This window comes from Phlebotomus papatasi, chromosome 5 (assembly GCF_024763615.1).
Source record: "Phlebotomus papatasi isolate M1 chromosome 5, Ppap_2.1, whole genome shotgun sequence".
Lineage (NCBI taxonomy): Eukaryota > Metazoa > Arthropoda > Insecta > Diptera > Psychodidae > Phlebotomus > Phlebotomus papatasi.
In genome coordinates this window covers 215,638-241,302 of record NC_077226.1, presented here as the reverse complement: position 1 = coordinate 241,302, position 25,665 = coordinate 215,638, and the positions used below count along the sequence as shown (strand labels likewise).

Below are 25,665 nucleotides of genomic sequence, written 5' to 3'. Positions count from 1 at the left end.
ATCCAAACTCTCAACGGTTGACACCTACCCCCTGGCAAAAGGTTTTTTTTATATGGAGCTGTTTGAAGCCAACTCATAAATTGCTTCCAAACTCGGCTTATACTTTGAGTTCCGAAAACTTTTAAGTTAACTTAACTTAACTTTTTTTTTATCCCTCTTTACAAGGCACAGAGTCCTGTGTACAAGGCACACCTCAATTGTGACATATATCGTGTAACGGTCACGAATGCAGAAAAATTTTCATACGAATCTGTATGTGAATGTGAGAAAGTGGCTTCAACTTTGAAGGCCATTTGCCAGGGAGTAGGTTGACACCCACCGTTCCCGTCTGCTCTCAGCAACAGCATTGGTCAAGACATTAGCAAGTTCTAATGTGGCTTCACTGAAGGGATCAGCCTCAAAAGACCACATGCTGTACTCCGCTGTACTCCGACATAATGCTGGATATTTCAGAAGACAATCCTGGGATATAGTGAATACGACATCCTCTAGGAATGTGTCTCCTGGACGCCTTCTTGACTGCTTCTACAAACCGATCATAGTTTTCAGATACCGGTTCGATGTCCCCCACGCCGAGATCAAGGTCCGCTGCGAATCCACTCCAGTTGGCCTTAGAGAAGTTAAACCTTCGGCGAAAAGGCACTTCTCTAGGCTTGATAGCAGCTGTCAACTTGATGACAGCAGCTTGATGACAGCTGGTTTTTTGAATGATCAACGGTTTTTCTATTTTGTGTAGTGTGAATTTATTTTCTGTCTGACAAAGAAAAAGAGAATTTTCTTCATGGTGTGCTTATGTTTCATTTTTTATCACAATTATGTATTAAAAACTTCGATACAATGTTAATAATACTTTAATTCACTCTGGACAAACTTCATGTTTAATGAAAATAATTTTGAATATATCAACCGCCAGTGTTTGGCAGCTGTCACCCGGATATCGAAGTGCTGATGGATATCGAAGAGTCTACTGTATCTTGAAAAAAAATATTTTAGTACATTTAGTACAGCTAGTGATGCGTATAGGGAAAGATGTCGAAAGAATTTTGACAGGTGATGCGTGGTCAGCCGGGACATTTTGACAGCATGGGAAAAACGCTGCTTTTGTTTGACGAGTGTACCAAGTGAGAAAATGTTGCAATAGTTCATAAAATATACATTATTTTGTGAAAATTTTTCTGGAAATAAGATAGCTATTGTCGAATCTATTCATTTGAGGTACAATAGAAAGAAAGTGAAGTGAAATTAATTGATTTACTGGCAAATACAAAATTATCTTCAAATGGTTCTCCTGTAGGGGAATTCTGTAACAGTATGACATTTGACAAATTTAATTTTCTTTTATGTGGTATATTCGAAAGAACTAATCCAATACCCAATTAGTATAAATTACTAATAGCTTCATGGAGCTCTTAGTCATGATCACTTGGCTTTAATATGTTGTCCTGGTCCTGAATTTTACCATGAAAATTTGTCATATGACATTGTCATACTGTTACAGAATTCCCCTTTCTGGTAAATTTTGACCATTTGCGAGTTGTTCCGTTGTTCCGCCATCTTGTACGCCATCACGATGATTGAAAGACACTTTAAAATTTACATTAGTATCTATTTCTTCTTCTTTTTTTTTTTACTTATCGGTGTAGTTCCTAATACAGATTTAAGAGTGTTTTGTTTCTTTTTTTTTCTTCTTTTTTTCTTCAGTCATTAATTAGCTAATTAATTATACTTCAAGGAGGGACATTGGTGGGGAAATGGAAAAGGATTGAGGAGATTTTTTTTTTGGGGAATCTTGGGAAATTTAGCTACTTCAGTTAATTGTATTGCATTTACGTTGTTTTCTTACTTTTTTACTTTTTTTATCATTTAAATTTGTGTTTAAATTGAGGAACTTAAGCGGACTCTGGGTCCTCCAGCATTCGATGCAGCTGATTTACATGAATATTGACCACTAGATTGTCCGGTGGTGCCATACCGGGTGTATCATCGTCTGGCAATGTGGCCGTTGATGCTGAATGGGCATCATGTTGATGTTCAGGTGTTTTATACAGCATTTGTGGTGTTGTACCATCTCCTGCCACAAAATTGTGCATTGTCGATGCCTTTTTGGCCTTATAGATAATCACTACCCATACAATTGATGTGACAACAGCACAAAGTACAACAGTTATCACAACAATTCCTACAATGTCATTTATCGTTGTAGCTGTTAGTGTTTTAATACCCAATGCACCAGCGACAACTGTCAATCTAGCTCCACCAATAGCTACACCCAAATCATTCTTCATTTCACACTCATACATTCCACTATCACCCAATTGTGTCCCAACAATTATCAATAGTTGATCTTCAGCAGCAAAAAAGTGCCTTTCAGTGGCATCAATGGCATCACCATCTTTTGTCCAACGCAATTGTGGTTTTGGTGATCCAGATGCCAAACACTCAAGGACACTTGCACTACCAACTGTCACTTCTTTATTCTCCATTGGCTTGGAGAATGATGGGGCTTCGTGCACGATCAATGTTGCATTGACTTTAACAACACCAACATCATTTTCAGCTGTACACGTATAGACACCTTGATCACTCGTTTTGGCATTGATGATGAAAAAGGCATCATCAGTTGGCATTACGTGCATACGACGTTCTCTAGCAGCCGGAAAATCATTTCCACCATCTTTCTGCCAGGCCATCTGGGGCCTAGGTTCACCACCAGCAGCACAGTCTAGTCGAGCCGTAGCACCAGCAACAACAGTCACATTTGACGGTGTCTTGCGAAAAATTGGAAGGACTGCAGAAGAAAAAGAGATGGTTTTCTTCTTAGTCATTACAGTAGACTGTCGCTTATCCGTGAGAGCGGTACCAAAATGTCATACGGATTTTGAGAGTGATACCCCCCAGCGAGCACCAAATACTAAGCTTTTTCAAATCAGCTGAAAACATATCGCACATTGAATATTACAATGGCGGATGTAAGATTTCAGCATTTTTCAGGAGACGGCCTCAAAAACTAAATTTCATAATATTTTCTTATTTTCATTTACAAATTTCAAAGATTGTTTGTATATGATTCCACTGGATAGAGCACATATGTGGAACTCGAAATATTGGACTTTTATTACCCAAAAATATAGTTATTTAAAAAATTAAAAAATGATCCGTCACTTTTACACTTATGCGGCAAAATTGCCAAAATTATACGTCACTGTAATACTAAAAATCCAGACAAGGATTTTAAGATACGCCTCTTGTTTAGTAATTTAAATTTTAATAGAATTATTTTTTATTGGATTTCAATAATATTCCTTTTGTTGTTCGACCATAAATTAATTTTAAAATATCATAGACCCATTGAAATTAAAGATAAATAATGAAAAGTTGTGTATTTTATTTATATTTCTTTTTATTTGTAGATGAATCCATTTCATTTCTTCAGATCTCTTTGTACTCTATATAAAATTGACATTTTTTATATAAAAAAAGTCAAGTTTCGAATATTTACTTTTACAATATAGTCAAGATTTTGATAAAATGTGTGGTGCTTTTTTGGAATAAGATTTCCCTTACACAAAGAAATAAGATCACGTTTCTTTGTGTCTTTTAGAGGCAGTGGTCCATTGTAAACCTTTTCCATTTTGCAATTTCTTTCTAAAAAACAATCCACTGCACTGCACGAGCGAACTAGGTTATGTTGTCACTGATTATTCCTCGAAATGTCAAAAAATGAATGCCGTTTAGTGATACAGTGGCGTAGGATTCATGCTCAGTGGAATAATGGTATATGATTCCTCAGATAACGTCATTGTAATACTAAAAATACTCAGGGAAATAATTATACGCCACTTTTATACTATTTTTGTTCTGCAAGCTTGACAAATACTCAAAATTATGAAAAATATTTCTAACAAAGTTGTTGAGATTATTGAATATAATGAATATTTAATAAATTTCCCATCGGAAAACAGCAATATCCCAAAATTGACAAAAACCAAGATCCGCCGTTGTAATATTCAATGTGCGATATAGAATTTAGAGCCTCTATCATTTTTATTTAATGGTATACACAGTCTACTTAAAATTATTTCAAATGATTTCCAACAAAATAGCATATTTTCCTGACTTTAAAGATATTTAAAAACTCTTTTCTAAAAAAATATAAATGCATATCATTTTAGTTTAAAAAATTAATCATCAAATTGAATAATTTTTTCATTTAAAAAAGAATACGTACAGTATTAAAAAAACGACAATTGTTGGTTTGTTATTTTACCACGATAATAAAAGTAGTTTTTTTGCGTAAAAATGCGCTTTAGAAAATTTATAATCGAAAATTTATAAATAGAAAAAAGCAGCATATACATTATGCATAGGGGAAAGTACTCTCCCTTCGAACGTTCATCCCTTCGAATAATGTGAATTTTCTTTTAGTTTTCCTAAGAGACTTACACATTTTTATCAAATATTAGTTGGCTTATCATCAATTGTTGATAATTCCGTGATAGTTTTGTGTAAATCTCTTACAAAAAACAAAAGAAATTCACATTATTCGAAGGCATGAACGTTCGAAGGGAGAGCACTTTTCCCTATGCATCGTGCACGGATCATACATTTATTTCACTTGTTTATTTTCCGCATTCGCCGCAGCAAACAAAAACGCTTATATATAAATTTTTCAACTTAAATTGTGATAAAACAATTATATTTTATTTTGTAGTATCCATAGAAATTTTTTTGTAGTATTTTTAAAAGGCATTATTGAACTCATTAACTCTTTCCGGACCGCAGCATTTATGCTGCAAGCCAATTTCACTTTTTTTTTTAATCACAAATATCTTAGCTCAGAAATTAATTGAGGTCCTACAAAAAAATATTTTACATTTAGACATCCTTATAGTTTGTAATCATTCAGAAGAATCGGATTTTTATCAGTTCTGAATAATTAAAAAAAAACATTGTTTTCCACAGAGTATTCATATGCTGCTTTGTGTACTCAGAGTCCCAAAAGAGGCGAAAGAGCTAAGTGGGGCAGTCACAACTTTGAAAAAGACTTTTTTAAGTGCATCTGCAACTTTATTTACCATAAAAAAGTTTAAAAAAAGTAGAAAAATCCTGTTTCAAGATCAATTACAATAGTTGTGACCGACTGTGAGCATAATACATCAATGGCTGTTCCAGGAAAGATGCCAATATTTAATTGCGAAAATTGAGGAAAATATGCATTTTGCAAGAGAAAAAACATATTTTTCATAAATAATGAATAATTTTATAACCCCCGACTGAATATTTCCTCAGAAAAAAGTTTGTTTTCTCAAGAAAATAATGACGCAATTCACTAAAAAATGCAGAATTTTTGGTCGGGAGTATGTTTAATACACCTATTAGACCATTTTCTATAGACAGCGTACCGCAGCATAATTCCTATAATAATATAAGTAATAAAAATCGCGATTATAATATCCCCCAAAAGTAGATAAATAATTTCAGGGGAAATTCCAAGTCCATTTTGACATTTTGAGGGAAAAAGAAAAAAAAATGAAAGAGAAAATTTGCTGCTAAATGCTTCTCGGCGCCATCTAGCGGCAGTGTTTAGTTCTGCCATCACCCGCCGCGAGCGCTAAACAGTGCCATTTTCATGTATTTGCTTAGCACTTTTTCTTCGAGAGCTGCTGATTGGCCAGCAGATCGATTCAGCAAAAAAATGCTGAATATCCTATTTTATTCTGCTAACTGTGCTCGCTGGGCCATTAAATTGTTTGAAATCCAACGATTTTTTTGTTTACATTGAAAATTTATGGAGTGAATCCTGACCTGACTGAATCCGACAGTCTCTCTAAACATGGGTACTGTCCAAAAAAGTTACAGTGACTAAGAATTACAGTAGATAGATCACATTTGCTTCAACAGAAAAAAAAACCCCAAAACGGGAACAATGTGTCAACAAAATTTTGAAAATTCAACTGCCTCACGGATTTTTTTATGTCACCCGGAAAAAGAGTCCACGGATAAGCGACAGTCTACTGTATTAAATAACAAAAATGCATGTGGGGATCTTTGGTCACTTCATTTTTCTGTGAAATCTTAGATGGAGCCAAGGGTGAAGCGTAGATCGTTTGACTGTCAAAGTAAGAGCGACAACGATATGCTTTTGCAAAATTACCTTTTCCAAGAAATTCCAAATTTTATGCTAGAAAAAACCGCGCCACGAATATCCTTATTCTTGATGTCCCTTTGTGCCCAAGATCGAGGATGTTATGGACAAAATTACACATTCCACATTCCCCTCTTCCAAGAAAGTTCATTTATTTTCTGAGCCCCATCGAATCCTTTTATTAAAATAAATACTTATGGGTATTCTACGGACAATAAAAATTCTAAAACAGTTTACTGGCCCCTTGGAATAATATTTCAAAGAGAAAACACGATAAAAATGGCCCAAACATCCCAGGTCTCCCTTACTTAATTTTATCTGTCCGCAAGATAAATGTTAGAATTCTCTTCTCTTTTTTTAATGATCGTTTTATTAAAGCAATCTGCACATACAAGAGTGTTTCGTACAATAAGCTTTAGGTGAGAGAAATGAGAATGACGTGGAGGTTAATCTCACGGATCAACCAAAAAAAAAAGTATTCCGCTAACTAAACAGCAGAAATAAATCAGAAGGTCTCGTTCTGAATAGCCTTCTTTTTATTCCCTCATCCACCGCCAACTGGCCTGCGAGTTCATTTGGTTGTCTAAGAAGTCTGTCCTTGTATCGCTTTCTGGCCGCTAACTCTCTTCTTAATCGAAATATTAATTCTTACTCATTCAGAAAGAAATAAATCAATAGCACTTGAGAAAAAAGACAATTATATGTAGACAATACCAGTGTTAAAGTGTAAGAGGTAAAATTTTAATCGATTGAATTTCACTAAATTTAAAAGTTGTGGAAGTAGTATTAGGACAAATTTTAGAAATTCTGTATGATCAATTCTAGAAACCCTCTGGGATGATTTTATTAATAGAATACATTGGGCTCTATTCTGCGAATAAAGATAAAGATAAAGTTTCAAAATAAAGATTTTAAAAATTTCAAGATTTGGCATTCTGCGATCTTGGATAAAAAAGTCTAAGAAACGCAAATAAAGATTTCAATATCCAAACTGTCACTTATGCCTTGTCATTTTGGCACTTTAGTCAACCAAGCCGATTTCTTGGTAGGAGATATTTTTTTCTAGTTAATTTTCACGACAAGGAGTGGAAATTTTCTTTTAAAATTGTGGTGAACGAGGATAATCTTTCGGGTGGTATGAAATAGCTTACAAAATTGACAACTTTAAGTGCAAAAGTCCTGGAAATAATATCACTTTTCATACACTTCTCAGGCGCTTAGAGAAAAAAATATCTCCGGAATAAAAAGAGCTTGAATTTGATTGAACAGCAAGAAATCAGAGTGAATGTTTTATAAATTTTAGACGATTGGATTAAGGTACAGAAACCCCGAATTTCATGTTCAATTGTTTTTAACGTAAATTCTTGAGTGCACTTTTCACAAAATTTCTTAGATGGATTTACCGGTTTAAGAATCAGGAAACATCTGGCAGCAAAACAGATGCAAGGGATCCCTTCAACTTCAAGTCAATCAGAGAACCCAGATAACTCTCAGCTAACGGTTCATCACTGTCATTGTCATTAGATCGAAAAATAATGATCACTGTTATGAAACGTATGAGATTCTATTCGAGGAAATTCCTCTAGATCCTAAACCTGAAGCTTCGGCACATAAAGTACCTGTAACAATAACGAGGGCTAGGATTGTGTAGGAAAAAGATAACCATAAAAAAGCAAACTGGAAGTTCTTAGGAAAAGTTTAGCCGGACTCATTCAAATAAAAACGGAACACCAATCATAGAGAAGAGAAAGTGAGATGATTGAATGAGAAAAGCTTGGGAACTCCTTGGAGAGCCATACCTTTAACAATTTCTCAAAATAAGAACTGGATACATAAGGGTACAAAGGATCATTTCTGGCTAATACCAACGATTTTAACTGCTCGAACTCCAAGAGAGAGCAGTTTCCACAATCTTTGTTGAACTATAAGGTTTAGAGAATAAATTCAGTTCAGATTTTTAATTCATCAAAATTTTACCGTCTTCTGAAATAGTACATCTTTTCGAAGTATGATTGAATATAAGTATTTTTTGTTGAAATAAAAAAAATAAATAAAGTTGTATTTATTGTGTTCCTAATGTATTAGCGTATAGGGGAAACTGGGGCACCACCAAACACGGGGTACCACCAAACACTTCGATTTTTTAATCGGATATTTGAATTCAGAGGATAAGACCTATAGGAATTTATAGGCACTATCGGGATGCTTGTCCACTGAAGGAATGGTCGAGATAGTCCAAGTAGTTTAGAATTAAAAATTACTGTTTGGTGGTACCCCGTGTTTGGTGGTGCCCCAGTTTCCCCTAATCCTCGTTATACTGCCTCTGCGTCCTTAAATTTTCTAATAAATTAAAAGATCTTCCATGGCTGTAATGCTTTTCAAACGAGTTTTAAAATGCAAATAAAGATTTCAAAGCACCTCGAGACCACCTTTAAAATCTTTATGAAAAATAAAAAATATTGAGGTTAGAATCACCTTGAAATCTTTGGGCGCAGAATACCAAATCTTGAAATATTTTTATCCAAGCTAAAAATAAAGATATTTGACAGCTTTATTTTGAAATCTTGATTGTAGAATACCAAATCTTTATATTTCTCTTTATTTCCTTATATTTATCTTTATCTTTATTCGCAGAATAGAGGAGGGGTGGGGGGAAGGAGTAGTTTCCATGGATAAATAGCTTAAGTCGTACATTGACTCCATACCGAATTTCATCAAGATCTCTTTTGTTGGTGCTGAGTAATTCGATGTCCAAATAGTAGCCGTACTCACTATGGCGTTGTTATCTCGTAATCTCCGTAATCTGTTATCTTGTTATAATTTTTCATTTATAAAATACATTACGAGAACATAACGAGATAACGAGATAACGATATTACAAGATAACAGCGCCATAGTGAGTACGGCTAGTATTTTTTCGAAAGGATAAAGGCGTTTTGAAAAGGATTCCCGGCGAATATCGTCCTTACATTTTTGCCCAATGTCCTTTGTCGGGATATTTCGTTAATTGCCCCTCGGATTAAAGAGACCGGCTCAAGCCGAATAACCTTGAGCCAGACTACCAAGAAGTCGCCCGGGGAACAACAATGACTAAGGGAAACACATAAACTATCTCCAGAGCTTCTGGATTCTCCTCTATTGTTGAGTGCAATTTCACATTTTGGTTTATTTCCACAATTCTAGACCCTTATTCGTCCTTAATATTCTAGTACAGAGTTCTAGTACAGAGAACAAGAACCGTTTAAAACCGAATAAACGTCAAATTAAAATTCCTACGTCAATTGGTTGTTAAAAAATGCTACTCTCTTGGACAAACTTACCCTGTTCTAGTACTACAAAAAAACAAAAAAAAAAAACAGAAAATCTTTGAGAAAAAAAGTATACTTACTTCCAACTGCAATTCGATTTTTTGTGCTGTACGTAACGCCATAGCTATTGCTGACGACACATTGATAGCGCCCCATGTGCTCGTGCGAGACATTCCGGAGGAAGAGCTGCGATGTTGCCACAGTGGCATTATCAATATCTGGCTGTGATTGTGTACTCTCTTGCCTCTCATATTCTGTCAATTGAACATTGTCACGCTTCCATTGGAACACCATTGGACTACCCGATGTACTAATTGCACTACATTCCAATGTTACATTTGATCCCTTCAGTGCCATCTGTGCGACGGGTTGAGCAAGTATTTGGGGCTTTGGACTGTCACTGCATGTCAAATTGACAACTTGAAGATCCTGAAGGTTTTTGTGACGCAACCAAACGGGAAAGTTGCAAATAGTATCGCCCAAAATTATTCCTGGATGTTCACCTTTTTTGTTGGAGGAAAGAAAAAAGATAAAGAGAGAGAGTTTTATTTTGTTTTTTTTTATTGGTTCTTTGAGCTGTATGTTGCATATTTACCCATCCAAATATTGAGCCATTGCAAATGACAATCACATAGGAGACTTGTTGTATTCAAATGGAGTTCCCTGAGAGATTGTAGTGGTTCCAGGGCATCCTCCTGGAAGCTTGTGATACCATTGTCCCTGAGATCGAGTACATGGAGTGAATTGAGACCAATAAATGCCTTACAATTGACACTTTTGATACAATTTGAGGCTAAATGGAGACTCTTCAAATGCCTCAATGCACCAAATGGTGCACTTTGATCCTCAATTGTCCATGATATTTCATTGGCACTGAGATCGAGAATTGTCAAACGTTGAGTGGTATGAAAAGCAGCCTCATCGATACTTGATAAACTATTACCACGCAAATTGAGCCTCTTGAGATCTGGAAGACCCATCAATGTCATACGTCCAATACTAACAAGACGATTACCACTTAAATCCAAATTTTCCAAATGCTGCACAAATTCCCATGCATCCATTTCAATGTCACCAATACGATTTTCTGATACGGACAATTGACTGAGATTTGTGAGATTGAATAGCCAACGTTTGGATATTGTTGAGATACCATTTAAATCTAAATCCAAACTAATAAGACTCACGCAACCATGAAAGGCACCATCCATTAATGTATGAATACGATTATTGCGCATTTTCAAGTGCTTCAAATGATGCAAATTCCGAAATGTTAAACCATTTATCACTTCAATGTGATTATCAGTTATTTGGAGACGTCTCAAACTTCTCAATCCACTAAATGTTTCCTGTTCGAGTGTCTTGAGGCGATTACCATTGATTTTGAGTTCGGTGAGATGACGCAATTGACTCAGGGCATTTGATGCAACAATTTCAATGGCATTGTAGTTTAGATTGAGACTACGGAGTCTCAGAGCAGAGCCAAAACAATCAGCTGAAAGAACAAAACCACAATAAGGGAATTACTCTAGATACTCTTTATACTACCAACTAAGTTTCGAAACTGTTTACAAACTAAATTTTTAAATATAGTTTGTATTCCATTTCGAAACAAGTATCGAAACTGTTTCGAAATGTGTACTTAAAAATGTTTATGAAACAAGTTTACGAAAACTAAGTTTCGAAACGGTTTCGAAATATATAGTTAATTATGTTTATGAAGCTATTTTTACATATTATTTATGTTACAGATATTTAAAGAGTTTAGAAACGTGATGAGTAAATTTATAATGAAACTGGTCCTGGTATTATATGCTAGAGATTTCAGGGACAAGTTTACAAAATAGTAAAGAATTTAGTTTCGAAACACCTCATGTAAAGTTTCGAAACTTTGAGTGAATCCATGTATAGGACATAACATATTTTACCTACGTTAACAAAACTAGTTTCTAAATGGTTTCGAAATTTGTATATATATGAATTAGGTATTTGAAATGGAACGCATAGAATTTTCAGATAAATTTATAAATTCTGTTTTTTTGAGAGTGCTGTATTGAAGTGCAAAATGCAAATTATTAAAGTCGTGCAGCAAGCCAAGCAGATCATGTGGTCTCTAGTTGTGGCCTCTAATAGCTCAGTTGATAGAGCACTCGTCTCGTTAACGAGGGGCCTCAAGTTCGATCCTAGGTGCAGGCAGGTTTTTTTTTTCGAAAAAACTGGTTACTCTGATTGTCCCTTGCTGTGATTGGCAATTATTCGTATCAAGCTTGATCAAAAACATTACGCCTTGTTAATTCTTCTCGATTTCTCAAAAGCCTTTGATAGTATAAACCACTCTTTATTTCTTTCTAAACTTTACTCTCTTTATTCATTTTCATCTACCAGCTTAAAACTGCTCCAATCCTACTTAGTCGGTCGGACCCAATCTGTTAAATTTAACAGTGAGATGTCCGCAACTTTGTCACTCTGTAGGGGTATTGGTCAAGGATCAGTACTAGGCCCTCTCTTTTTTTCTATTTATATAAACGATTTAGCTTCAACTTTGAGTAAAAACAATGTTAATTTTCATTTTTATGCAGATGATCTGCAGATCTATTGCTTCGGTGATCCACTAGCACCTGATGCATGCTTTAATCAAGCGAATGAGATACTTCATCTGGTTTCTCAGTGGGCCATGAATAATGATCTTCTTCTCAATCCGGGTAAATCTCAGGCTTTGCTAATAACAAGTGGGAGACACCGTCCTGATCCGCTTCGTCTTTATCTCAATGGTGAGATTATACCTTACGTCCATAAAGCCAAAAATCTTGGAATTATTTTCAATGATTCTTTGGCTTGGGACGATCACATATCTCCTACATAAGTAAAAGAGTTAACTTTTCCCTTTATACCCTTAGAAGGCATCAGTACTTCACTCCTCAGGATACTCGAATGTTATTAGTTCGTGCCCTGCTCCTTCCCCTTTTTTCCTATGGTGCTGAACTCTTTTTTTCTTGTGATGCAGCTTCTATGAGGCGGCTGACTATTACTTTTAATAATTGCATTCGCTATATTTTCAATCTCCATCCCTTTGATCACGTATCCCCTTACTACGTCCGAGTTTTGGGAAGTACCTTGCCAGCCTTCCTGCAGTCACGAGCTGTCGATTTCATATCTCGTGTTCTCAAATTTCGTCAGCCTAAATATTTAGCTGAATTTCTTCTTCCGGGTCCATCCGTTAGGTCTTCGTGTCTCGTTGTGCCCAGATCGGGGAGCCGCATTCTCCACAATTCTCTCTTTGTTGAGGGAATTACTCTCTGGAATGAACTTCCCAGAGAGGAGAAACGGCGGCTTATCCAAACCTTTTTGTCATCTTAATTTGCTTTTTTTTTAATTGCTTAAAACGTCAGAAAGATTTTTTATTAATCATGCAGATGGATTATACAACTTGAGAAAGAGCATTTCCACCGTTTGGCTCTGGAGGTTGGTCACCAACGCTAAGACGGCGGTGGACGCTTATTAGTATAGCTTTCTGACAAATCTTTATATCTTTATACATGTATTTTTTTTGCTTTCAAGAGCACCAGCTCAAAAGCAGTGTTATTATTAAATAAATAAATAAATAAATAAATTATCTGTACTTAAATGCAATTAATAATGATGAAACAGTTCGCAAATTTCCACAATATTTTTGTTTTACGAAACATTTTATTGAACAAATTTGTAAACAGTTTCGTCACAAGATTGCAAACCGTTTCGAAAGATGTTTAGTGAACTCAAATACCTACAAGTTTCGAAGCCATTTCGAAACTAGTTTTGTAAACGTAGGTACAAAATGTTTACTTTTCCATACATTTTTTCCCACAAAGTTTCGAAACTTTACATGAGGTGTTTCGAAAGTAGTTTCGATACAGTTTGTAAACTTGTCTTGGAGGCAGTGCCGGATTTAGGTGGGTTCCCCGAGGCTATGGCACCGGGCCCCCACATTTTAAGGGCCTCCACATTTAAGAAGTTTACTATAGTCACAATGTCCACAAAATAAAAATTATTACAAAAAAAACTACAGTTTACCCTGCTTTAAGTATTAACGATTAAAGCATTTAATATACAAAAATATAAAAAAAAACGTTGAAACGGCTTGCATTTTGGAAAAGGTTTTCCTTTTTTTCGTCCTGAGGGCCCCACTCAAAATCGTTATTTTATTTATAATATTGTTAAGAATCGCTAAATACAATAAGAAAAAATAAATAAAACAATGTGCTCAATCCCAAAAGTAGTTTCGTATAATTTACTCACAATAATAAAGTTTTTTTTAATGGACTAACTTATGGAGAAATGCATTGTGCTTTCGGATTTTAATTTTTTTTTTTTTTTGTATATTTTAAGTATTCTATATTTTTGTTAAATTGTTTTGAATCAGAGTTCAAATAATTCAAAATTTCAATGATATTATATTTCACTGAAGTTGTCTGATTCAAGTGGCGGATATAGGGCGTAGCAAAGAGACAATTTTGATGGGGCCTTTCCCTTGAACAGCTCTCTAAAATAAATTTGTAACATTTACATTTTTTTTTAAGTTTATAAGACACCTAAGACACTTAATTTTATCTATTGGATCCACTGAGCCTCTTTAAGATCAATATTTTACCCATACATTGGTTTAACTTATTCAATTTTTTTGCAATTCAACTCTAAGTAAAAGATATTACAAACCAGTCATTTTAATTGTAATTTGAAAATTTTTAACTTTACTGAACAAATTTTTATTTTGAGAAATAGTGATTTTAGAATTTCAATATGGGAAATAAATTAAATATTTACAGTTTTAAGCCATAGGATATATTAAGGCCTCTACACATTGGGAGTAATTTTTGTCAAAAAAAATTCCATTTTTTAACAGAATTCTGATGTTTCCATCTACAGCGCTGCAGGCAATGTCCTTCAAAAAAGCAATTTTTTGACAAAAATTGCTCCCAATGGTTCGAGTAGAGGCCATTAGACCTGATCGCAAAACTTTAAATCACATTATAGTATTATTTTTCATGTTTTGAAAACTTAATCTTTTTTGCCAAATTCTTGTGCAAAACCTAATTATCAAAATCTTCAAAATATGCTTTTAAAGGAATTTTGGGTAAAATTTTAATCAACTTTTCTCAAAGGAAGGTACGATGTCGCCTTCAAAGAAGTATTACGGAATATCTCGCTAAAGCTTTCCTCATTAGGCCCTAAACTAAAATAATCACAATAGGGCTAGGAATTTTTGAAAAAAAAATCAAAAAGCTTTTGGGATTCATAAAGAGCATTTTCCATTCCATTTTTGATAAATTTTCCATAATTTTCTAGAAGGAAAAGTTTTCTTGGTGGCTTAAGCAAGCTTTCAGCTTACGAAATCCTCCGAAAGATTGAATTTAATTTAAATTTTTTTTTACCACCCAAGAAAGTCATGAAACAAAATAGCTGGCCTTATAGAACCAAGGCTTCACAAATCTTTTAATACACCTTCACAAGGCTTATAATGAGAATTTTGTGTTGAAATTCCTGTAGAAGGCTATCATAAACCCATTAAGAGTTCACCACTTTACTTTTAGTAGTCACAGAGACGGCTCAAGAGCGTTATAAGCAGATTTTATGAATTCTAAGTTCTATAATTCGTATTACTTAGAGAATACGTTTTAATTTTAAACGTTCCAGATTTTTTTTTTTTAGAGAAATGTACTCGTTTGGGCTCTTCACTGTGTATCTGCAACTGTCATATCATAGGCAAAAAGAACCAAGGGATTGTACTGTTTGTTATTTTTTTTTTCGATAGAGTTATAGTCGTTTCGAGTAGTAAAAGTCGTAGGTCCCACATAAATTTAAAGTTGCTTAAATTTACCTGTAGCATTGAATAACGATATATATTATATAAAATTTTAAAGTTGCGATTCTTTGGGTCCCCACAATGGGCATTGGGCCTCCACATTTCTAAATCCGGCCCTGCTTGGAGGGCCCTTCCCGGACACTCACCTTGGAGGATCGTTATCAAATTCCGACTGATATCGAGATGCTGAAGATTGGGCAAAAGTTTCAGGGCACTGGAATCGATACTCTCGATACGATTGTGACTGACAGCCAGGGCACGAAGATGCTCAAGTCCCCGGAACTGTGGCAGAGCACTGAGACGATTCCGATTGAGTCTGAGTTCATGGAGTGATGATAAATTGCCAAGATGCTGCCCAATGGAATCTCCAAGGCGATTCATGGACAATTCAAGGGTTTCTGTCCACATTGGCACAACTGGGGGCTGTCCTAAGGCTTTCCGGGAACAATCGACATAGCCATCGAGGCAGGCACACTGGCTGGGACAGATGTCAGTGGCCAGCGCAGCAGCCACAGCAGATGCCGTAAGGACAAGCAGTAGCATAGCTCACGGAACATTTGCCATCATTTCCCAACCCTTTTCCATCCAATTTCACACAAATTTTCCTTTTCCTTTTTTTTCACGTAAACACACAACACCAAGAAATATTGTTGAAAGATTAAAAAAAAATAAAACAACAGCACAGACAGCAGAAGATGGCTTTGGTGCTGACAAATTGATTTGTCAAATTTGACATTTTGTGACAGCAAACCCTATAATAGCCACCCGTCAAATCATTATTCTACCTGCCGATTTTACTCTGAGGTTTTTTGAATTTTAACGGTATATTCCAGTGTATTGAGAGAAAATCTGTAGATTTTCTGCTGAATTTCTGCTAGAAAATCTGTAGATTTTCGGCAGAATTTCTGCAGAAAATCTACAGATTTTCGGTAGAATTTCTGCCGAGAAAATCGGCATAGTGTCCATTACTTCACAAAAATATTGTTGATTTATGTAAAAACTGTAGGAGTTATAAAGAAAATGGTATGCTCTGCTTAACAAGCATTACCGATTAAACATTTTAAATAAGTAAAAAGATGCGAGCAAAAATACTAATTTTTTAAAAATCGCCCATGGAATGATACAAAAACACGAAATTTAGGTCGATACTCTGTTTAAAGTTTTTCACTTCACTTTTCTCTACTTGTAACACGGCGTCGCAGAATTCTTTATTTTATATAAACACCGTGATATCACAAAAAATAACTCTATTGAATTTTGCAAACTTCAGTGAAAAATTTTTCCATCTCTTCTGACACATCTTGTCTGGAAAGTCTGGAATGTAGAAAAAAATCTACAGAAAATCGGCAGAATATCTACAGAAATTCGTCAGAGATTCGTCAGAAAATCTGACGAAATATTCTGACGAATTTTGTCCCAAGCCCAAATAAAATTCGTAAGAATATCTACAGAATTATCTGCAGATATTCTGTAGAGGTGTAGATTTTCTCTACAGAAATCTTAAAGATATCTGCAGATATTATTTGACGGGGTAGACTCTCTCAAATTCGGGCATATGGGACTGAAATATCATCCGAATTAGAGAGAAATTCGGGCGACAAATTTTTTGAAATGCAACGATTTTGTGTTCATGTGCATATAGATATTGAGTTTATATGCTCATTGGTATTATGAATTCCATGAAAATCCCTCAATAATGCAAAATCACATCAAAACTAAGGCAAACCATGCCAAATTTGAGCATATTTGATTCATTTGATAATCATAATCAAACTTGAAAAATAATGACAACAAACTTTGTTCAAATGTAACCGCTGCCCGATTTAAAAAGTAGCCCGATCTTAACACTTTAAAACCCGAGTCAAAAGATCACGTATAATACCAAAATGGCATAAAATGCCAGTGCAGGTATTTTCAACAAAAAAGTATTTTTACATTAGTTTTTCGTTCCTTAAGACTTCTACAGCCGTTCTAAGACTCATAAATTCATTTTCAAATAAATATTTCTCCATTTTCTTGTAATTTTTATATAAATTTTATGAGATTGACAAAAAAATGCCAAAGTGAATTTTTACAGATTCTTGTAGCAAAATGCCTTTTTCCAGTGAATTGCATTTTTCCTAGCGATTTTGCAAGCATTTTAGGACCAATTTTAATATATTTTCCTGTAAAATTTTCAATAGTTTGCGCTTTTTTTTTTAAAGAAAATTGTATGTGAAATTCCAACAGGAATTCGAAAAAGAAAAACAAGGCGTAAAGTGAATTTTAACTTTATTTTTCTCTACAGTAGCACTTTACAACAATTTTAGGTTTTTTTTATTATTTAATTTTTAATTATAATTTTAACATTTTCACGAATATTTGCGATTTTTTTGAATCGTGACGAATCTCAAAAATGTGCACATTTTTCAGGTTATGTAGAATAAGCCATTCAAATGACCATTTCGGATGCAAACTCCATATAAAAAAAAGGTTGCATTTTACTCCAATTTGGTATTCTATGCCCATTTTTAGATTTTTTTTCCCTATTTTTTAAATAATAAAAAAGTTATCAACTATTTTTTTCGACTAAACGGAAGCTAATTAAATTCTCTATATATTAGTGTTATCACTTTAGCATAATATTGAATAGAATTCATACTATAAAGCTCTAAACTTAAAATTGGAATAGGTTAAATGTCCTAATTCAAAACCATTTGCAGACGCTTTAACTTTGACAGAAGATTCAACACATTAAGTACATATTTTTTTGTAAAGAGAATTACACAAATTTGTTTCTTGACTCTTCTGGAATGTTACAGTTTAGTGAAAATTCTTTAAATATAATTTGAAAACTTCTTAAATACAAGAAAAATACGCGAGTGCAAAATGCTTCTATTGGATGCATATTAATCCAAATGGAGACAAGGGAAAGTTTCTAATTGGAGACAAACAGTGGAAGTGAAAAAGCGACGAAAGACTTCCAAAACCTTGTTGAGTTGCTCCTGAGCACCCCCCTGGAATGTTCGTTATTTTGGCCAAATTTCTATAGAGAATTCAAATTTGCACCATGAAGGCATGACGCGAGCGACACGCCGCGGACAGATCCGTAACCCCTTGACAATCCCCGCATTGTTGTGTTTTTTTGATTTGCATGGTCCAGAGTTTTGTGAGTAAAAGAAGTGAGAAAATCAGCAAGTTGTAGAAAAAATATAATTTCCAGTGATTAGTGAGTGTGAGTGAAGACATTCGTGCAGTAAAACGTGTGAAAAATGAAGTGTGCGGTCGTGAATTGCTTCAACTCTAAGCACCGAAATCCCAATGGGGTGACCTTCCACAGGTAAGTTACAATTTTCTTCTTTCTTTTGACGCAGCAATTTTAGTGAAAAATAGTGAGTGAAAGCTTATTTAATTGTGAATGCGTGGGGGTGTAATTTGTTCTAAGCGGCGATTAATATGAATAGAAAAAAATTCTGAAAAATGTGGATACAGTGAAAATCTTCCCGGCCAACATATTCGACAGGATAGTATTTAGGGGTAATTTTGTCTTGCGAAAAAACATCTTCAATTGCTTTTTTTAAATCAGTGAAAAAATTGTTTGAGCTTATAGAAAATGAGTTTTCGAATAAAAACCAACTCAATATTCGTGTAATTAGGTTTGGTGAATTGACGAAGAGGCTATATTGCACATTTCTTTTTTTTTTAATAAAACTAAAGAAAATAATTTAAACTAAAGATTAGAAACAAGTGGAAAGTGGGATAAAAGAAAATATGCTAAAAAATATCTCTGACTTGTATTTTTGCAATTTTGTTTTGGAATTATTTTTTTTTTTTAGATTTCCAAGTAACTTGCAAGTTCGGGAAATTTGGGCTACACGTCTAGAGCTCTCTATGTCCCTTGTAGGGAAGGATAAGTATGTGTGCAGCATGCACTTCAGGCCAGAAGATATCAAACAGAAAAATACTTCTAAAACGCAGCGCTTCAAATATGTGCATTTTTTTGGATCCAACTGCTCTTCCGATTGTAAGTAACATTTTTTCCTTATTGCGCAAAATGAGCTGAAATTTTATTGAATAAGATAAATGTAAAGATATATAAAGATTTATAACTAATTTAATATAGTAGTTTGGGTCCCGGTCAAAATCCCGAACGCCAAAATCCCGAAAGCCAAAATCCCGAACACCAAAATCCCGAAAGCCAAAATCCCGAATTCTTAAAAGTGTCATAGCTACTCCCACGATTGCACCCGCGCTTGCTGGAGGCAAAGGGAAATCTTCTGTGTCTTGGAAAATTATTCTAAACATTTTCCTCCATATAATTCCACCCCTTTCAGGATTTGAGAAATTCGGGATTTTGGCCTTTTCGGGATTTTGGCGTTCGGGATTTTGGCTTTCGTGATTTTGGCTTTCGGGATTATGGCTGCCACCGAGTAGTTTATATAATATTTGTTGCTGATCTTTTTGTTGAAAAACATGTCATTAAGAAAAACAGAAATCTTACTAATTACCACGTACCTATCAAATTTTGAGAATTTTCTCAGTAATTTTATTCTATGGTTAAATTTATGCATATTTCTCTTCATGATGGAAGAAAGTGGTCTCTTAGACGTGGATGTAGAACAGTATTGCAAATGTCCTATAGGATTGTTCTGATTAGAAATCTCTTAGTTCTTTTAGAAGATCATGGACAAAATAAATAAACATTTATTTCTCGTATTAAATATAGTAAAGAGAGGTAATCCGGATACTTTTCATTGAGTGCGACTTTAATGCTTGTTTTTGGACTGATGAAATATTTTTTTCGCCATTCCAAATCAATAGAATTATTCTTTGTTTAATTTAGAATCATAATAGAAATAGAATTTTAGCAATAATATTGATGAAAATTAATAAAATTACGATAATATTAATATATGCGCAAGAATGTTACTGCGATGCTTTTTTGTAACTCCGTTGAATTCGATGAAACTCGGATGCTCATTTTAAGGAAAAGTTTAATGCATAAAAATGAGAAGATATTATTTCAAAAACATTTTTTAGAGTTTTATTCCACCAATTCATTTCATTAATTTATTATTTAATTATATATATTTTTATTTATTTTAAGATTGCACTCAATTCTTTGATTTTTCCTCGGTTTTCTTGGCTGACTTCCTTCCACGTTTTTTCTTTTCAGCTTCAATTGGCATTTGAGCCTTTTCCTTTACCATGTGTTTCTCCTTTAGTTTTATCTCCTTTTCTTCTGCTCTTATATTTTTGTTCCTCTCTCTGGTCAACTTCCGTTCAGCAATTTCTTTCTTTTTTTGTAAATCCTGCCTCAATTTTTCCTCCTGTTCCGCGATAATTTCCTCGGAAGATACAATATACTGGTGTTTGACATTGCTGGCTTTGACCCTCTTCTTCTGACGCCGTTTTGGAATTTCTCCTGGCCAGAAATAGCATTGTTTTAGTGTGTCGAAGATCGGTTGAGTCTCAGAAGTTGCACAGAGTTGGTTTCCAGGGATGACTGGATCATTTGAAGGATTATTGTCGGTGGCCTGATCGTGCTGGTTATTGATAATGGACTCCTCTGAATGTTGGAAAACAATTTTCGGGAAATAAAGACCAGCATAGAAAAGTGGCCCATCCATACAGCCACTCTGTGGTGACGTTCCCATTTTCCATCCTTCTGCGTTGTGAATGGCAATTTTTGGAGTAATGTCAGTTTTATGAACAGCCATTGGAGGAGCAAGTTCGCCAGTAGCTGACACCCTGAGGAGTACTGTGATACATTGCTTCGGTCCTGAATTTTTAAGAGATGGAACTACACGTGAACCTCTCCTGGACATGACATTTCCATCTTCCGGTGTCAAAAAGAAGGCACTTTCGTCGCAATTAAAAACACGGTCTGGTGAAATGCTCAGAAGGTTGTGTTCTGTGAAATATTTAAGACAATTCTGAAACCATTCCGTGAGGTCTTCAGCAGTAACAGTAGCTCTTTCCAATGAGAAGGATTTTGGCTTGCGCATGCTGAGCTCTGGATGACGCTTAAGAAAATTCCTGAACTAAACGTCTCCGGGTCTTCCAGCTGTAAAATGGTTTGGAATTTTGTAGACCTCACAGATGAGTTTAACGCTGTCCAGAACTTGTTCCTTCCCGATGGGATGCCAGCCATCCGCACATCCCAGGATCCATTTGACAAGTTCTTTTTCCTGTTCTTTTGAAAGAATTGTTGGCCTGCCATTGCATTTGGGCACTCCTCTGGGTATTTGCCGGTCAATTTGTTATGCAGTGTTGTTCTTGGGACATTAAATGTTTTGGATGCATATGCTATGGTAGAACCATCTCGTACATACTGCAAGGCATTCCTAATACCTTCCTTAGAGTCGGGCTTGTCCTTATAGGTCTTTTCTTTTGTTCCCTTTGGCATCTGAAACAGAAAAAGAGTCCTGAACAATGCAAATTCTGAACCAAAACATTGACTTTCACCGCATCCGACATGCATCGAAATGTAAACATTCACAAAAATCACTTATTTCTGTATGAATTATTTATATTATCAATAAACTCTTACTCACCTTGTAGATCAATAACTACACTAACTTTTATTAATAATTTTGATTGCAAATAATGTTTTATTATATAGAAAAAACACTAAACTTTTTCCAGCGACGAGCTGTCAACAGCAAAATTTTCTCAGAAATTAAATTTTTAGTACACAACCCAGCTGACCCGAGCTTAAAAAATATTTCTTTTACCCACTTACTAAACCGATAAAAATATAATTTTTGGTTTTTCTTAAAGTAGAATAGTTATATTATGATACTTCAGTAATTAATTACAGAAATAAAAATATAAATTATATTTTAAGTGGATGTATCGGAGTTAAATCGGTCGCGGCATCCGAGTTTTGCAATCGTCGGAGTTACATGGCCTTACTATAAATATTATTTTATATTCAAAATAATAAGAAAATGTAGAGTAAATTGCTACTTTTCTTGAATTTCCTTGAAATCGAAATCAAAAATTGCTAGTTTAATGTCGCATGGTTTTGATTTTTTCTTTTGATCTAATAAGAGATGATTGCAAAGATTACACTAATATGAATCTTCATCCATAAATCTAACTTATTTATACGATATTTTGTTGTGTTCGAGATCTACGAGCGTACTTATATACAGTCCACTTTTTATAAATTGACAGCACTGTAGTTTTTAAACAGCAAGAGATATCAACTTTAGGTTATCGATGACCCCCCAGAAATCAATGTATTCTAGAAAATTCACTTACCCAATTCACACACCCCAACCCCTCCATCCCTTTCAAAAAAATACGTTTTTACTTTATATTTGGCCCTACGGATTCGGATCATTTTCGGTGTGTTTCAGAGCAAGTCCGGACGAATATTTCGACCAGACACCCAAGACCAGAAAAAATCGCAATCTTGCATTTATTAATTTCAATGATTCTGGAGGGCTTATTTCTCAAACAAATTGGTCGATTTTTGATTTAATTAAAAGGTATCGAAATCCTAAACCCGGCTGCATCGGTCTCAACCGCTAATGAATTGGTAATGTACCGGATTTTGATATATTTCAAAAATATAAATTATCGCAAATTTTTGGTTTTTTTTTAAATTTCAAATTAAACTTTGATAAATTCGCTTTAAAAATATCTATGTTTATTTTTCTATAGACTAGAATAAGTCTAGAAAAATAAAAGTTGCAATTAACAAACTTATCTTACCAGTAAATTATTTAATTAAAAGATTAATCTTAGGAAAATCAAAATATATTGCATTTTAGTTTGAAAACACTTTGTTTGTTCGTCGTAATATCCTATAGAATCTTAAAGGTTTATCTTCATAAGAGCAATTTTATCGCAAAAGTTTCATTCTGTTACCAAAAAAACATCTTATTTATCTTCTAAATTACGATATAGGCATAAAATAGAGCCTGTACAACCTCACATGACTTCATAGTAATATTGTTGGTTCAATGATAACCATTTATATATCGCTCATTGGATTTTAAAGGAGTTCATCTCAATCTGAGTCATTTTTCAGGAGACAGTATTAAATATTCAATTCGTTATAAATAAATATCTTACGCAAATTTTTGTACAATAACTGTTTGATTCTTTTCTATTTGTCTGAGCACAATTATAAACATTGAAATTTTCACGTTTTTAACTTATAAAATATGTTCTTTTCTTGTATGTAGTGAAGATGGTCCCTTGTTTTTCCAAAGCTCTATTAAATTTTTCTGAAATAAAAGAATAGGGGACCAACTAGTGACAGTTGGTTCCCTACCTCACAAAAATGGCGCAAGAAATTCATATTTGTTCCCCTTTACTTCTAATTAATTGTGCATGTAAGAGATTAAAATTGTGAAAAATATTTCTAACAAAGTAAGTTAGTTCTATATGTTATCTGAAAATTTATTAAATTCTCTATCTGAGTACATCAAAATCTCAAAATTACAAAAACTCGGGATGACCTCCCTGACCCACTTTAAAATTCAATGATATTAAGTCCAGATTTACACAATAGGAACCGTATAGTATTCATTTAAAAATAAACGCCATATATATTATTCTTTCTTCCCCTCTTAGAATTTTTGCCATTCTAAATTTGAAGATTAATTGTATGGAATAGAACAGTTGATAACTTATCATAAGGAAACAAATTTTGCGATTTTTTTATAATTAGAATTTTTCTCAATTACTTTACATTGTTTTGTTTTTGACTTGAAATGTTACCGACCTCGAAGTAAAAAGATTAGAGATATCAATAGAATGACTAGAATGTAGTGCAATTGCATCATAAATTGAGAAATATATCATTTCACTCATTGCCTACCAATTACACAAGATATTCTCCTGAGAAATTCCTGAAATAAATTTCCTGATCATAGGACTTAAGGCAGACACAAGCAGATTCTGGTGTTCATCTTGATGACAATGCACAGCTTGGGAGTCATAGTTCGAAAATCTACGCTACAATGGTAGAACTCCAAAAGTCATCCGTCAGCGACTACAGTGCCATGGACGATGATTGCGACGAAGTCGAGTGGATTGAATTCGAAGATGACATATCGGAGCCATGCAATACGGCCAGTGATTCGATAATTATACAACCTCAGAAGGAGCATTTCCACCGTTTAGCTCTGGAGGTTGGTCAGCAACGCTCAGATGGCGGTGGCCGCAAATATTGCTTTCTGATTAACTTTTCTTTATGTCTGCTTTCAAGAGCACTTGCTCAAAACATGTATTGATATTCAAAATTAAAAAAAAAACTTAAATCATACAACAAAATGCAGCAAGATTTCTGTAAAAAAGAATTGAATATGCAAGTCTTATTGAAAAATCTGATCTGTAACAAATGAACATGATCATAAATATAATCTTAGTTAAAAAAGCTATATATTTTGTTTTCTTTCTCATCCTAAACGAACTTAAGATAAAAATGTGAAATATTTTAAAATATCTTTCTAAAGCCTGTGTTACAAATAGGCCGAACAAAGCTTTGAAGCATTAAAATTATTTATTTTTAGCTAAATTGAAAAAAGTAAAACGGTGGCAAAACGAGTTGACCCTTTTATATATTTTATAACTAGGGTAAATGTCCTAATTCAAAACCATTTCCTGACGCTTTAACTATGACAGAAGATTCAACACATTAAGTTCATCTTTTTTCTGAAGAGAATTACATAAATTTGCTCCTTGACTCTTCTAGAATGTTATTGTTTAGTCAAAATTCTTTAGATATAATTTGAAAACTTCTTAAATACAAGAAAAATACGCAAACATAAAATGCTTCTATTGGAAACATATTAATAAAAATGGAGACAAGGAAAATTTCTTAATTGGAGACAAACAGTGTAAGTGAAACCCCGACGAAATGCTTCCAAAACCTTGTTGAGTTGCTCCTGTGTTCAAGATTTGTTATTATTCCTAGTCTTTTCTCTTTCCCCATCTAAAACAATATTAAAATTTCTCAAAACAAATCATATTTCCGGGGTTTCCTATTGAAATATTTGCAGACACTTCTGAAAAACCCTTTTTGTTCACGAAATAGGTAATTCTTTCATTTGAAAACTTTACGTACCGTTAACAATAAAGATTAGCACTTAATTTAACTAAAATGACCCAGAAATGTGAGATAAATGTTAAACAAAACGAATAAAGAACAGTCACCCCATTGTGTTTTTAATTGGAAAACATGGTCGATAAATAAAAAATTCGATGGTGAAAAGGTACACTTTTAATTTTTCTGAGAAATTAACAAATTAAAATTTGTGAATATGCATGGATTTTCGCTTTATTTAGAGCAAAATTAACTAAATAATGAAACTGTGGTATAGAAAATATATAAATATAATAATTTAGTACTGAATTTATCGTGAAAACAATGA

General features: G+C 34.1%; 2 protein-coding genes and 1 long non-coding RNA gene across 3 annotated transcripts; 1 reads left to right on the top strand and 2 right to left on the bottom strand.

Moving 5' to 3' along the window:
• Window positions 1–1,585: 1,585 nt before the first annotated feature.
• LOC129808702 (leucine-rich repeats and immunoglobulin-like domains protein 3) lies at window positions 1,586–16,039 on the bottom strand. Its single transcript, XM_055858484.1, has 4 exons — window positions 15,439–16,039; window positions 10,049–10,948; window positions 9,534–9,956; window positions 1,586–2,788 (listed from the first exon to the last, which is right to left on the bottom strand). Exons 1-4 carry the CDS (start codon window positions 15,833–15,835, stop codon window positions 1,890–1,892), a joined length of 2,619 nt encoding a protein of 872 aa, XP_055714459.1. The 5' UTR covers window positions 15,836–16,039; the 3' UTR covers window positions 1,586–1,889.
• A 2,399-nt stretch (window positions 16,040–18,438) lies between these two features.
• On the top strand, window positions 18,439–24,632 carry LOC129808701 (uncharacterized). Its single transcript, XR_008752448.1, has 3 exons — window positions 18,439–18,808; window positions 19,108–19,295; window positions 24,166–24,632. It is a non-coding gene; the product is annotated as an uncharacterized LOC129808701 (long non-coding RNA).
• Window positions 20,328–21,992, bottom strand: LOC129808700 (uncharacterized). The gene is made up of 2 exons (XM_055858481.1): window positions 21,829–21,992; window positions 20,328–21,680 (listed from the first exon to the last, which is right to left on the bottom strand). The coding sequence occupies exon 2, from the start codon at window positions 21,277–21,279 to the stop codon at window positions 20,386–20,388; it is 894 nt and encodes a 297-aa protein (XP_055714456.1). The 5' UTR covers window positions 21,280–21,680; window positions 21,829–21,992; the 3' UTR covers window positions 20,328–20,385.
• Window positions 24,633–25,665: the final 1,033 nt, after the last annotated feature.